We start from the raw sequence: 13,848 nt of genomic DNA, 5'->3' as shown, positions 1-13,848 counted from the left end.
GTGCTGCCGGGTCACTCATAATGTCCGTGTTGTTGTGACGACAGCGAGTGGCGTAAGAGCAGCCCGGTGACGGTAGATCACCCTGAGCAGGGTAGTAATGCAGATCAACGGTTTGGGTGGCAGGCAGTGTGGGGTGAGCGGCGTGCTAGCTTCCAACCGCCAAGATTAAACCAAGAGATTAAGCGGATATAAATCAAGGTAATGAGTTTTTCTTTTGCATGCTCCCAAGTATTGGCATCCTACCCCTCGGTGTGGTCGGCGGCTAGCGGGTGGCAGTCAGCGTTACTCATATCCTGCCTCCCCCCAGGGGCTCAGGCACACAGAGGCCTCCTCCACTGCACTTTGCCATGGGGGAAATATCAAGAAACACCCGCTCCACAAAACAACTCCGGGCCATCTATCAAAAATATTACCAACACAACTCTAATAGTGCTCCATGCTCATGACGGAGCTCATGAAGCAGTCAAGGTCGGCGCGAGAGACAAAACCGGGCCTGTTTTGGAATGCAGAACGCTGGGACTAAAAAACGCTTCCCTACTGTCCGTGCGTTACTCAATTAAGCCACATCAATCATTCGAAAGGAGGCCAGGGAGCTCATCCATCTTCGAGCTCACGTGAAGGAGGGGTAGAGGAGGAGCGGGGGAGGGGAAGGGGAGCTGAGAGGGAGGGATGGAGGAGGGGGTTTGCAGCAGGGATGTCACAGGATAGGACCTGGCGAGTCATTAGAGGCAAACGTCCAGAGAAGCGCTGGTGCGTTGAAATAGAAGCTGCGTGCCGGAACACGGTCGCTGGGCCCGCGGGAGGCTGCCGTCTCTTCCCAAGCAGGATATTGGCCTTTGTGAACATCGTTACAGTATCTGGGTCAATTAATGTCGCCCTGCCTCAAATTCCTCTTTTGTCGTCAGGAGGAATAATGGCGCGCCGTCAACTCACGTCGCCTCATCATGAGCACAGTGTGGTCTTCTGAGACCCTGGGCTTTTGCATTAGGACCGAAAACACACTGACTCGTTGCACAGGGATAAACACGGGAGCCAGCTCTGTCTCAATTAAACATTCTGCTCTAAATTTACTCAAGCTGTCTCATAAATATATTCATTTGGAGAATTAATTTCATTCGGTGACCCTGCAGACAAAAGAGGACAGTGCTCTGCCTCGACTCACCCTCTTTCTGGTTACGGAGCCTGTGAGCGTCTCTTGTTCACAAGCAAGAGATAGCGCTGCAGAATCAAACATTTTTGACAGCCCAAGGCCACTCCCCGGCGTAAAAACCAACACGGTAGTATAAGATGTCAAATGTATTCCAGAGTGCGACGTTTCAAAGTGTGGACAGAGAGTATGGAAGGGGAGAGAGACAGCGGGAAAGAAAGACAGAAAGTAGAAAATTCCTATGGAGTGGGAGGAAGCCATTTAAAGCCCCAATCGTTGGTTCCTCCACCATATCAGTGTTTGGTATATTCACATACATTCTTGAAGACTTTTATCTACAGTATGTCATATGATATAGATATTAACATTATGGAAAATGACCAAATCTGTTTTACTCAAGTGTTTATTAAACATTACCAACGTAAACTGACCTTTTACAGCCGGAAAACACAGTGAACACGATCACAAACACATACCTTGTTATCGAGAGCTCAGTCAGTTATTTCTTATTTCTAGGTGGCGGGGCTGCCCACTGCCCAGTTGTTTATGTTCAGATCACCGAGTGGGTCTTTATATGCCAAGGGGTGTCAGAGACAGTGCAGGGAAAATTTGAGGGTTAGCCTCTACAACACCCTCAGCTAGCTTAACATAATGAGGAAAACAAGCACAATGGAGAGAGAAAGAGTACATCGGAGGAGGACACAATCAAAAAGGGGGGGGGGGGGTGAATACTGCTCAATAAACTGCTGCACTAACACTGTGAAACAGGGCTTTCTTTGTAAAGCTGGGGACTAGCAGAGAGATATGGAGTTGTGTCGCCCAACGGGGCCACTCCCATGCCAGTGTAAAGAAAAGTACTGAAATCCACAAATCAGCCCTTTAGTAAAATAAACATTTCACTCCACAGTGTTGATCTATTGTCTGCCATGTGCGCGCTGGCGTTTTCTGGAGTTTCACTAGTGAAGAATAACACTAGTCTAGTTATATAGAGCCGGGTCAATACCACCATTTATACATGACCTCATTACATAGTGGGGTCATGTTTGCACTTTCGGGATGTCTTTTATGTTAAATAAAACCCAACACGCCTGAACCAGAGTGCCAGGCTGCACACCAGGCCACAATTAACATGAATGATTCTCTCACGCGTCGCTATGACCGCTTACAGGAAAGGATTGTTTTAGGAAAACAGAATTAATCTTTTCCCTTCTGACGGTCTTTTAGATTGAAGCACGCACACACACACACATCAATTTCGAAAACCCGGGCAATGTCAAGACAGGAACGGTGCAGGTGTGATCTAAAGCCAAAAACCAATAAAAGCCTGTAACCTTCACACGACCAAGGATCAGTCGAGGCCTGGCCTCCGCGCTTCTACTGCGACTGAGTTATAACAAGACAATGCATTTTATTTGCAATAATGCAATACCCTGCGAGAGGGTAAACGAAAACGAATCAACATTGAAACTATTTTACACGTTCTAGTCAGATGACACACCAGGGTCTACACAGTGCTGTGATGGTGTGTTGACAGTGGCAGTCTGGGCTGCATTATGTCTTAGGAACAGCTGTAGCTTCCGGTAGGTTTCTGCCGGCGGAGCCCCCACTGCCCGGAGAGCCTGTCTGGGTTGAACAGGCTAATTATATGCCAAGGACAAACACACACGCGCACACACTCACTCACAGGCACAAAAGAGAGGCACCTTAGCTGCTGCCCAATGTCAGTGTCACACACACAGACACACACACACACACACACTCCCGAGCGCCAACAGGCGGGGGGGCAGGGCTTGAGGCTGATATGAGCGATATGAAATGAGGCGCTGAGGAGAAGCCCGGCAGGCGGTGTCAGCCCTCCACACAAAATACTTTATCTGCATTTAGGCATTTTCACAAGTCCATGTCTGCCTCCAAACGTGAGGAGACGATACGCAGCCTGTTCGATAAGGAGGCGCTGGCAGAAAAGGTCAGACGTAAATAAAATATGACCTCTCCCGTCACGCCACCCAGTTAGGTCCTAAAAGCAACCCATCACAAATTAGCCACAGACGGGCGCACTTGCTTTAATACACTAACGGCATTATTATTTCATTGTTATGATACCGCCGCGCCGTTAAGACTGCCACGGAGCCCCGCGCCTTATGACACATGGACCGTAGTTGCGGTCTGACCCCATAATATGGACAAATGCCACTTCCGCCGTTATATTGTACGCAGAATTGCATCAAAGGTGGAGTATTGAAGTCATATACCACCACGATCCAATCAGCCGGGCAGGATGTGCGGCGGATATCTAGGCCACGGCGTAGCCCGGGAAAAACCAACAGTGACGGGCAATGAAAATGTATAGAGCCTCATAAAAAATAAAGAATAAAGCAGATTCCTCACGAACCCGCCAGCGATGCTTTAGCTGGGAATTGGAGCGCAGCCTTCATTACAACGCATTGATCAGACCAAACAAAGACCCTGGATTTATTGATCCACTTCCTGGAGAGAGAGGGGGGGGAGAAAACAGTGAGGGGGGAATGAGAAAGAGAGCAATGAACTGGATTTGCAAACAAGCTCACGCTGGAAGTGCTGCCTCGGCTTAAAAACAAGGAAGAGGGGGATTTAGAACCCCATCAAATGGAGAAGTGCGTCCAGGGAGGGGTGGTGTGTGTGTGTGTGTGTGTGTGGGGGGGGGGGGGGTTGCACTTGATGTCCGACTATGAAAAAGAGATAAGAAGTAACGGCACGCAGCGGTACCCCTAATGACAAAAAGCAGGGGGTTTCTCTGCGTCTCCCGCTGCTCCTCTGCGCTCCTCTCTTCCGACTGGAGGACGGCGGACTCCTCTTGTACTTATGGGTCCCGTCTCTCTCTCTCCACCAGGGATTTGAATATTAAGGAAGTGGTGTTCGACTACTGAATTATTCAGGCCTGGCACAGACATCAGTGATCACCTCGTCTGCCTCAGATACCGAGGTATTAAAAACACACGCTGTGTCCGCGGCGATGCGGCTCAACCGTGACTGTGGATTAACGCCGTGGGAGAAAACATGAAGAGGACGTTTCAACCCCGTTCCTGCGAAGTTACTGACAACGTGTCATTATTGATCGTCTGCACGCTGACGAAATTAAATATCAACATTATTTTTAAAAAGCCTAGTGTTCCAGAGGCATGTGCCTTGTAGTTTGTACCACAGGGGGGCCATACATACAAAATGAGTTGTCACTCGTCACGTGAGAACAAAGAATATCCATATCAGATAAGTCTGGCTTCAGGTTGAAAACGGCCTCTGCTTTCACCCGATGATAGATGTCCCTTTAACGTAGGCCAGGACAACGTGCTCCAGGAGGTGCCATGCATCTGGGGCCTCCCCGGCGAGGGTCACGACCCCCCCTTGGCTGGTCTTCCATTCAGCTAGCGCTTGCCAGGTCCCCCGCCCCCCCAGCATCCTCATCTCTACTTCTAGAGGCTCTGTTGCTGAGCACTTGGCCCAATTTACAGGAGAGGGTCGAGCAGGGTCACGTCTGACCAAACACTGGGCCCCCCCTCCCGACACATGTGAGAGTGGCCCCAGCTGTACAGAGGGGGAGGGGGGCCGGGGGGCATCAAGAGCCTTGACGGAGAGCAGGGGACCAGAACAACAACATGTAAATGGACTCAGTCAAAACAAAATTTAGGATTTCTCTCAGGGAATGTTTTTGGTGTCACATGGGGTCAAAGGGGGTCGGCCTTAATCAAATAGAGAAACAAGAGGTAATTATACTTGATGACAGATTCATGGAAAGTGCAGTGGTTTCCTTTGCCCAAGAGATCTCTTTTTGGAGTTATATTTCATCACAATAGAATAAGAACAGAAGTCCAAAGTCCCTCTCTCATAGTGTTGACTTTATTTTCAACTAGGCCTCCATGATGAAACATGTGGCACCTGTGCTCCTGCTCTCCAGCTCCGAGTCCAACTTCCTTGGATTCAGCTCAATAGACGTTAAAAAGCCCTAAAACCAGCTTTGAAGTAGACTATAAGTGTGGTTATTTTTCCTCACCAGAGCACGATTAATCAGCAAAAAAAATTATACATTTTGGAGGATAGATGGATGGGGGGTGTTGGGTGGGGGTTGAGACTGTGGCTGCATAAGAGAGTGTATTAAGTTCAATTAGACTTTTGGGCTTTTCATTAACCCAGTTTTAGAGAGGGAACCCTCTAGGGCTGTCCCGAATACCTTTTTTGGGGTCTTCGAAGCTTCAGCACCAATTATCATCGACTATTCGAAGCTTTGCGACAGCACAAATTGACATAATTGGCTACAAAAATGTGCAATAATATAATAAATGATAATAAAACTGCTCATAGGCATAATGAAAAAGATTGCCTGTGCAGCCTATGCCAACAAATAAAATCTATAAAATAAAAAGCATGTATTTGTTGACAGCAGTATGCTAATCCACAAAATAAATGGGCTTTAAATAAATAAATACCGTAATTCCTCTAATAGTAACCGGGTCTCAAATACAAGCCGGGTCTCTATTAATGGCCGGGTGCGCTCTTGAGCTAAGCAATTATAAGCCGGCCTCCTAATACAAGCCGGGTTACTAATATACTGAGCTGCATACTGAGCTAGTTACTTGATTTCACTTTGAAAACGTTGAAATGACCAGTGACCACCTGTAATTGCACTGTTTACTATTTCATACAGTATTTGGTTTCAATAAATGAACCCAGTACATTTTACTGAGTTCAAACTGACACAAAATGTTGATTTATTCATTATGATCCGTTTGAAAATTTGAAATATAGGCCTCCCTCTTATACAGGCCTCCTCCTAATACAAGCCTGGTACCCGCTACAGTTGAAACAAATACAAGCCGGGGTTACTATTAGAGGAATTACGGTAAATAAATAAGTAAGGCCCTCGTCAGTGTAGACCTTTACATGAAATATTAAATAATTAACAGATTTGCTTCTGTTGCCTTGGGACTAACATTAACAAAAATAAAATAAGGCATTTCAGGCTTAACTCATTCAGCGCCAGACCCGACATTTCTCGGGTTATCTCGCCAGCGGAACAGTGTCATACCCGAGATTTCTCAGGTTTTGATCCTTTGATCTTTTTCCTCTGATCCCCGTTTTAACCCATCATCCGGATCATTCTATATGTTCCTGGATCGTTTGCCTACGTTGGAATTGCAATGCTGATCGAATATCACAAGGTGGCAGTATCGCCTACCTTTGAACTGGAATGGCTTGGTGTGGATACACGTTTTCCTTCTTTTTTTTTACAGAGATTCACAGCGATCGCCTCGAAATTCCGTTGCGGAAGCGTATTTCCCATCAAAACGTGTATAGACATATACACTGGTAATCGCGATGTCGATGCGATCACTTGGAATTATTCTTTTTGGAATACCTTCTGGCTAAGGTAAGGTATACTCTATGTCTATTTTACTGAACCTGAAACATGTTTTTCTAATTATCACAGTTTTGTGTTTTACCAGACGTAAAACATGCTCGACAAAAACGATTACAGTTTTGAGTTAAAACGACCCCCCCCCCCCCCCCCTTGATGATACATGTGTACATGTTATATACCTTTGATTTGGTCGTATTTGGGGTTTCAGGGGATCAACCAGAACGGTTTGGGCTTATTGCATATAACGCGTTCTATCTTGCGATCTATGGAAAAAGACTGGATTATCTTGGAAATGCGCGATGTTTAGCGTGTAATGAACTACAAACTACAGTGTGTAGAAACAAACTATTTTTTCCATGTTGGACTACAAGTAGTGTCTGTCAAATGAGCCACACCATTGACTCAACAGCTATAATACAGAACACACAGCTCTGCAAACATCGTGAAACACCGCGAAAATGACCATTTTAAGCTGGCGTGAAGCGGCAGAGATGGGGACAGTTTATGGCGCTGAATGAGTTAATAAAGGCACAATAAATACACATGGAAAAAAGCAAGAAATAAAATTGTGCCTTCACTTTAAGTGTGCAGTGAAATTAAATAAACAACCATATCCAATCAAAGGAAAACATGAACCTAACAAAAATAGCTTCTGTGTTCTAAGCACAAACGATCACACCTGGAGCTTTGAATGATATCAGTGTTCATCCTGCTTTAGGTTGAGTGACGGAAAGACCAACGTGTCCACATTCTTTGGCAACAGGGGGGAAATGTGCTCTGAAGGGGTTGAAGTGACAGGGATGTAAAGCAGTTGCGTGGCTACAGTTGCCAGCCATGGATAGCGGTCCGCATTTCGTCTCCATCACTCAAGAAGACTGGAATCCATCTTTGACCTGTCTTTTAAAAAGTCCTCCAGTTCCTTCTGTTATTTGGTGCATCAACTGAAAACAGATGTTTTATCCACATCAACCACCGGGCGTCTCACAAAAAAAACACTTGACTCTTTCATGATAAAGCCCATTATAGATAACAGAAAGAGAGCCATATTGTGGTCTCATTTATTGCTCAAGACAAGAGGTCTGTCAATATTGTAGAAGGGGAAGGATTAAATGGTTAATGAAAACACTGGAGCCAGGGTAGCCTACACTCTGCCTAAACGAGACATCACCCATGTGCGGACAGGGAGGCACAATGACATATGGGACAAAAAGCTAATGCTAAATAGGAGCTAAATAGGTAGATAGGTTTTCTGACTATTCTAAATATCCTAGTTTGAGAAGAACATTATGTTTATTCATAATGAATAATGTTATTATTTCAATAAGTGAATTCTTATTTCCTGGGCTAATTATTGTTTTTGGAGGGGCAAAAAAAGGTAGGCTATTTGAACACTGAATTTGGCGTTGATTATGCTAGGCCCCACGATACAATATTATCACAATACCTAAGTCACGATACGATATCATTGCAATATATTGCGATTTATTACCTTTTTTCAACTGCAAATTATGTCCCTAACTGAAAACTTTGTCAGCATCGGCAATAAAAATATACACACAACCTCTGTTTTATTTAATAAGATAAGTGTTCAGTCTGTTCATCTCACTTCAATATTTTTTACTAGAGCAAAAGAAAGAAAATTATATCAATACTTAGCGCCCAAAATACAATATTTTGCCACAAACATATTGTGATAGATACTATGCTGCTCAGCTGCTGTATCAGTTTTCTTCCCCCCCACTCCTATCAATTACCATGGCAACGACTGAAGCTTGGAAGCTTGGAAGCATTCGGGTCTGCCCCAGAAGCCTCTGCTGAATAACGCTCAGACTGACTTACAACCCTGCTTAGAAAAAACAGCACAATGTGCGCCGGCTCTCTAAAGCCACCACAATCCCATTACACAACCGCTACACCTCACATTAAATATCATTTAGCAAAATGGAGTATTTTTTCTTCTTTCTATCGAGCACTTAAACAAGCAACAAGGAAATACTCAGTGAAAGCATTTATTTACCATTTGAAAGGTTTAGCCTTTTCTCTAACCGCATTCCAGTGACGTGATGGTGTGAGAAGCAGGAAGTGGATGACCATGTTTGGTCGTTCCTGTCCACTCACTCACTATCAGGCCTGAGCAAATATTCCAATCTTTAAAGACAAGGTCATGCGGGGCCCCAGAGGGCAGACAGTGGGAAACCTCCTAAGCCTGACGTGGTTTTTGCATTGACAAACAATGAGGCCCCACCCCCACCACCCCCTCCCTTAACGCCTCACCGGAGAGGAGGACTCATAGATAAATAATTGCCCTCCCTTGCTTTCCTGTCTGCTGCACTGCTAACCAACTTTGTCCAAATGCACCTGAACAAGTCTATTGAAAATCAATGGAGCATTCACCGGACCGTCCATGGCAGTTTGTCACTGGATATGCAACGTCACATGGATAATGTTAATGTTACGTAAATTCAATCAAAATAGGCGAATAATATATATATATATATATTTTTTTTAACTGAAGTCACCACTCCTAAAGACATAGGTTTGTGCCAAAAGCTACAGGGCCTAGATTTAAATCGGAGGCATTGCATCTGAATGGCTCTCATTTCCAGCTTTTACTGATCTCAGTAGCAGGATGTGTATTCTGCACATTCTGCTCCAATTCAATGAAGAAAAAGAGCTTGGAATATTAAGGTGGGCTGAGATATTCAGTCGCCAACCTTCCAGACACCTTCCCTCACATATTCGGGGTCAACAGCACAACAGCAACGGAGTCACATTACAGACACCGTATACACGCCGGCCCGATAGTATTACATTAATATTCTAAGCAGATCCCGTTTCCAAAACGAGCAAAACTGCCCCAGTGCCGCAGAGAGCATCTAGTAACCGCTCACTAATAGCTTTCCAAATGAGGACGGGTTCATGCATTTTGAAACGGAGTGGCTGGATTTTGTGACGTTAGCGGGGGGGAAGGAGCTTCTGTCGCGCTGAGCATGAACACTTCGGTGTGTTTGAAAGGAATGACTCCAGCGAGATTCACTCAGTTCTCCCCATTCATTCAGTATTTAATGCCTTGGGGTGCAATTAAGAATGATAATGAAATGGAGGGAGGCATCCTGGCAGTAAAGCATGGGGGGCATTGAGCATAGGCTCTGCTGCATCTCACAGGGCTAGAAGAACATCCTGTTAGAAGGAGGGGAAAAAAAACTCAACTCTTGGGTCAAAAACAAGAGTATTTCGAACCAGCATGGTGGACGTGAATTTGAAAAAAACATGGTGGGGCTTTACTCCCCCCACACACACACACCATGGGAGCTCTGTCTTTCAAAAACATGCCACAGGAGCCTTTCATTAGCAAACGGAGTTTCATTAACATCATCCCACGCGGCAGAGAGCCCCACGCTGCATTACAATGACAAGAGTGCCTCTCTGTCAAGGAACTCTCCATGGAGCAACAGCCCCACTGGGGGAGGGGAGGGTAAAAGAAAAGGGGAGGGAGGGAAGGGGCAAACAAAAGGGAACCTGATTACCCCTAGTCACGGCTCATCCACAAGCCAACAGGGAGAGAGATCCATCAACTGCAGGATCAAACGAGAGGTTGTGCAGCAGGTAAGGCCCAGTGAAAGCTCATCCCTCCCACCCGACCATGCACCTCGTCCTCTTTCTCCTTTCTCCCTCACACTCTCTCTCTCTCAAACAGTCATCTCTGCCTCCCCCTCCTTCCGTCTCCCTGAATCCCAGCAACGGCTGCCTGTGACTTTTAGGTGCACACTGTGAAATCCAACGCAAGTGAGAATGTGTTCCAGTCCAAATGACCTCAAGGCTCTAACCTCCCTATCTGCACGTTGGTGATATATTCCAGAGTTTTTATTACCTCTGCAATGTTTCCAAAGTGGCTCCATCTTCACTTTTACAGTATTTAATAACTGCAAAGAGGGCATGCTTTCTGCAGTGCAATGGCTTAGTACAAAATCACAGCGCTGTTTTGTATGCTCGTCTTTGCAACAGGAAATGTGCTGGGAAAACAAAAAGTACCAAAGCCCACTAGAGTTGGATCTGAGACAAAAACACTACCACGCAAACAAAACCCTGAACATTTAAGTTGTTCTGGGGGGAGAATTACTGCCATTGAGTGTGCTTGGTGTTATAAAACTGCATGGCAACCCCTGACCACATTCCACTGAGGTTCTACCATGGACCAGCAGACTTCTAGCCAAGGCTACCTAACAGAAATAATGACTCTGTAGTATACTGTGCAAATGAAACAATTACTTTAACAATCGTTGTGTTCTCCTGTGCTTGGCACGAAGCATTCTATAGCTTGGTTGACTTCTGTGTTATTGGTGTGATGAGCGTGGAATACAAATGTGTTGTGTGCGACTCCTGCTTTCCTTTACAATGGAAGACCTGTCCCTAGTGAAATAGCTAACATGTCACTTGTGCTATTTTAACTCTGATGACTAAAGCCAGCACTGCAGTAAACATCCATATTAGGAAACACAACAATAATGACACAAACTATTTAGCTATGGTTTCGTGGTTTTAGCCGCTAAGCAAAAAAATCTGCTGATATTTCTGCTTGTTCTTCAATAAAAAAAAGAGGCAGAGGCAGAGTTGGAGGCCAAGTTAAGTCGATCCAGATTTTAGTTGGCTTACAAGCCAAACTACATGTGTACAAAGCCTCCATTACACCGAAGCTAATTGTTTAAATATGTCTCTGATGCTTGTTTCAAACCTCCCTTCAATGTTGAACATGTAGTGAAACCCACACATGCACACATATGCACGCACGCACACAAACACACACTTACTCACTCAATAAAATCCTATGACAAGCGTGGAGCGTGGGACAGCATTAACAGAATTCCAACACTTACCATTGAAAAGGGCCTGTCCCTTCTCTGTGCTGTCTGGTACCACCACATTATATACATCTTCAGAGAACCCAGCCCTGCATGGATGGGTGCTTCTGCCCTCTGCAGCGATCTAGGGGTGGGGGGTGGGGGGAAGGAATGAGAATGAGTCATAAATCAACCATCTGAAATGCACTCCGATACCTCCAAAACCTCTTGGTCACGTTCGGGAGCCTCAACAGTTGTACAAAAGCATCTGTTGTTTTTATAGCGGGGACCGCAATTAGGATAATGAGGCCAAAAGGGTTAAGCATTAGCCAAAAAGCATGGCTAGGCAAGAACAAGCTCCATTTGTCCTCTGGAGGGGCCCATGCTCAGGCTACGGTTAGAGCCATGCCTCATAGCCGGCCCTTCTGATCACTATACTATCCTCTGGACAAACACTTTGAAGTTCAGGAACAGAGAAACAGTCAAAACTAACTGCTAGCAATCCACTATTGTGGGAACAAAACCTTTTGTTTCTGAATGTCTGAATAACCAAGCACAAAAACAGTCGGCCGAAGTTTCAAAGGGCAATTGTCTGCTATTTATCAAACGAAATACAAGAGTAAACATACTTTTATTTTTGTATTTAGGCCACAGAGGAATAGTCCAAATTGGGAGCATAGGACCCATGAGCAGCTTTGAAATTAGATCCTAAAATCAGATGTGATGTTGGACAAAATAGGCTAATTTGTGATGATATGAGGAATAAATTGTACTACAGTACAAAGTACTCTGAGTCAGAGATTGAATAGGGTGACTGATTATGTACAAGCGTGTGCAAATCTGCTCAGGCATACCGGGTGGGCATCAGCATTTCCCCCACCTCCAGGAGCAGAGATGCAACCTCAAAAGAATGTAAAATGTGTGGAGTCCCACAGAAAAAGAGCATCCATTGTGGGTATCCGTGCCACTTGCCATTCTTTTTAATCAGTGGAATTTAAATCGAAAACGCTAGGGAGGGGGAGGAGCAACGCTGCTTTCCAACACATTAGCCTACTACAACAACATAATAAAATCGAATAATGTCCCCTTTAAACAGATTTAAGTAGCAAATGGCCTTATATTTTGATACCTTAACTTAAGACAAACATATTATTCAGAAAGTAGTGGACTTGTATCCAAGTTATTGGAGATAGGCTACTGACTTGTGCCTATTAAACAGTGAAGGAAACAGAATAAGATCATTCTTAGGAAATTAATACAGTAGGCTACAATAGTCTTTCCATCCTTAAGTGTCGAAAATAATCATTAACTTCGCAGTGAATACATTACTACAGCCCCCTACGGAGTAGGTCTAGGCTACTTTCGTGTTGATGACAGCTGCATACAACAAGGGAATTACCTCCAATATACAACGGCCAGGTTGATTATCAAAAGAAAGAGCATGTTAATGTGGTCTGTCTAGTCTAAAGCTCAACTATCCTAAACTAGTGTAGGCAGCATCATTTGTTTGGCTCTGTAGTGTAGGCTGTATGTGATATAGCCTAGTTGTATCCAAACAAACACGAATACTCAACAACTTCAGAGCAATAGACAATACACAATGAACGTGCTCCACAGAGTCATGTTAGGCTAGTAATAACATAACGGCAATCCCACACAGCTAGCAAACAATCAATCTGAAAACAAAAACAATCTCTGCTAGCCTAGTTCTTGACCATTTAAATCCTCGCCTGGATAGGCTACACAGCAGTCTACCATAGCCCAAGCAAAATTCAAAATAGCAGAATAATATGTAGGCTACCTCGTGTAAACTGCGGGCTACTTAATATAAATAGGCCTACTAAATAAATAATATAGGCTAGAAATTATCCGATTTCTACAGAGGAGCGCAGACAGACTGGACAGCGGGCAGCAGGCAGACAGGAGGCACATCTCAAACGAGCGGATAGCATCTTTAGAAAACAAGCACTTCAACTGTCCGGAGCAACTCAACTCAAAACGTTTGCGCAATTGCTATATATATATTTTTTTGTTACCTGCAATACGACCAAAAACGCCAGCAGAAGCCAACCCCTGCCCTCGTGTAAGTGCATGGTTATGCCGGTGACTGTTAATTATTTCCCCTCGGAATCCGCGATAAATATCCGTCTGCTTCACAGTGTGGTTGTGGTGGCGAAACGTTCCCTCTACACGACAAAGGCAGCGGCGGCGGCGGCAGCAGCATGTAGCAGCAGCCTCCCGTATCCACTCTCCACTCAGCTCTGAGAGATCACTCCCTGCCTGGTACTGAGGCTGCTGCTCCCGCCCTGCATGGAGTCCGAGGGCCACAGCCCATCTCACTGTCTCTCCCTGCTGGTCACACCGCCAAGTTCACTGTTTGATATAGCCTTTCCTAGAGAGCCCGCATTATGATCATTTCCCAGTTTTATCATTTCCGTGGTTTATTTACAAACATGTTTTTATTGTAAAAA

General features: G+C 45.0%; 1 protein-coding gene across 1 annotated transcript in view; it reads right to left on the bottom strand.

Moving 5' to 3' along the window:
• Positions 1-13,619, bottom strand: part of LOC311239367 (cadherin-2-like) — a 105,846-nt gene extending 92,227 nt beyond the window's left edge. Inside the window, 2 exon segments of the mRNA XM_084327674.1 lie at positions 11,414-11,522; positions 13,414-13,619. Of these exon segments, the coding sequence (XP_084183800.1) occupies positions 11,414-11,522; positions 13,414-13,470 (166 nt within the window). The 5' untranslated portion in view covers positions 13,471-13,619.
• Between the last annotated feature and the right edge of the window lie 229 nt (positions 13,620-13,848).

The sequence above is a fragment of the Notolepis coatsorum genome (assembly GCF_963971535.1).
Source record: "Notolepis coatsorum genome assembly, chromosome: 13".
Lineage (NCBI taxonomy): Eukaryota > Metazoa > Chordata > Actinopteri > Aulopiformes > Paralepididae > Notolepis > Notolepis coatsorum.
Note: the sequence above shows the minus strand (reverse complement) of the source record. Positions and strands in the feature narration are given on the sequence as shown.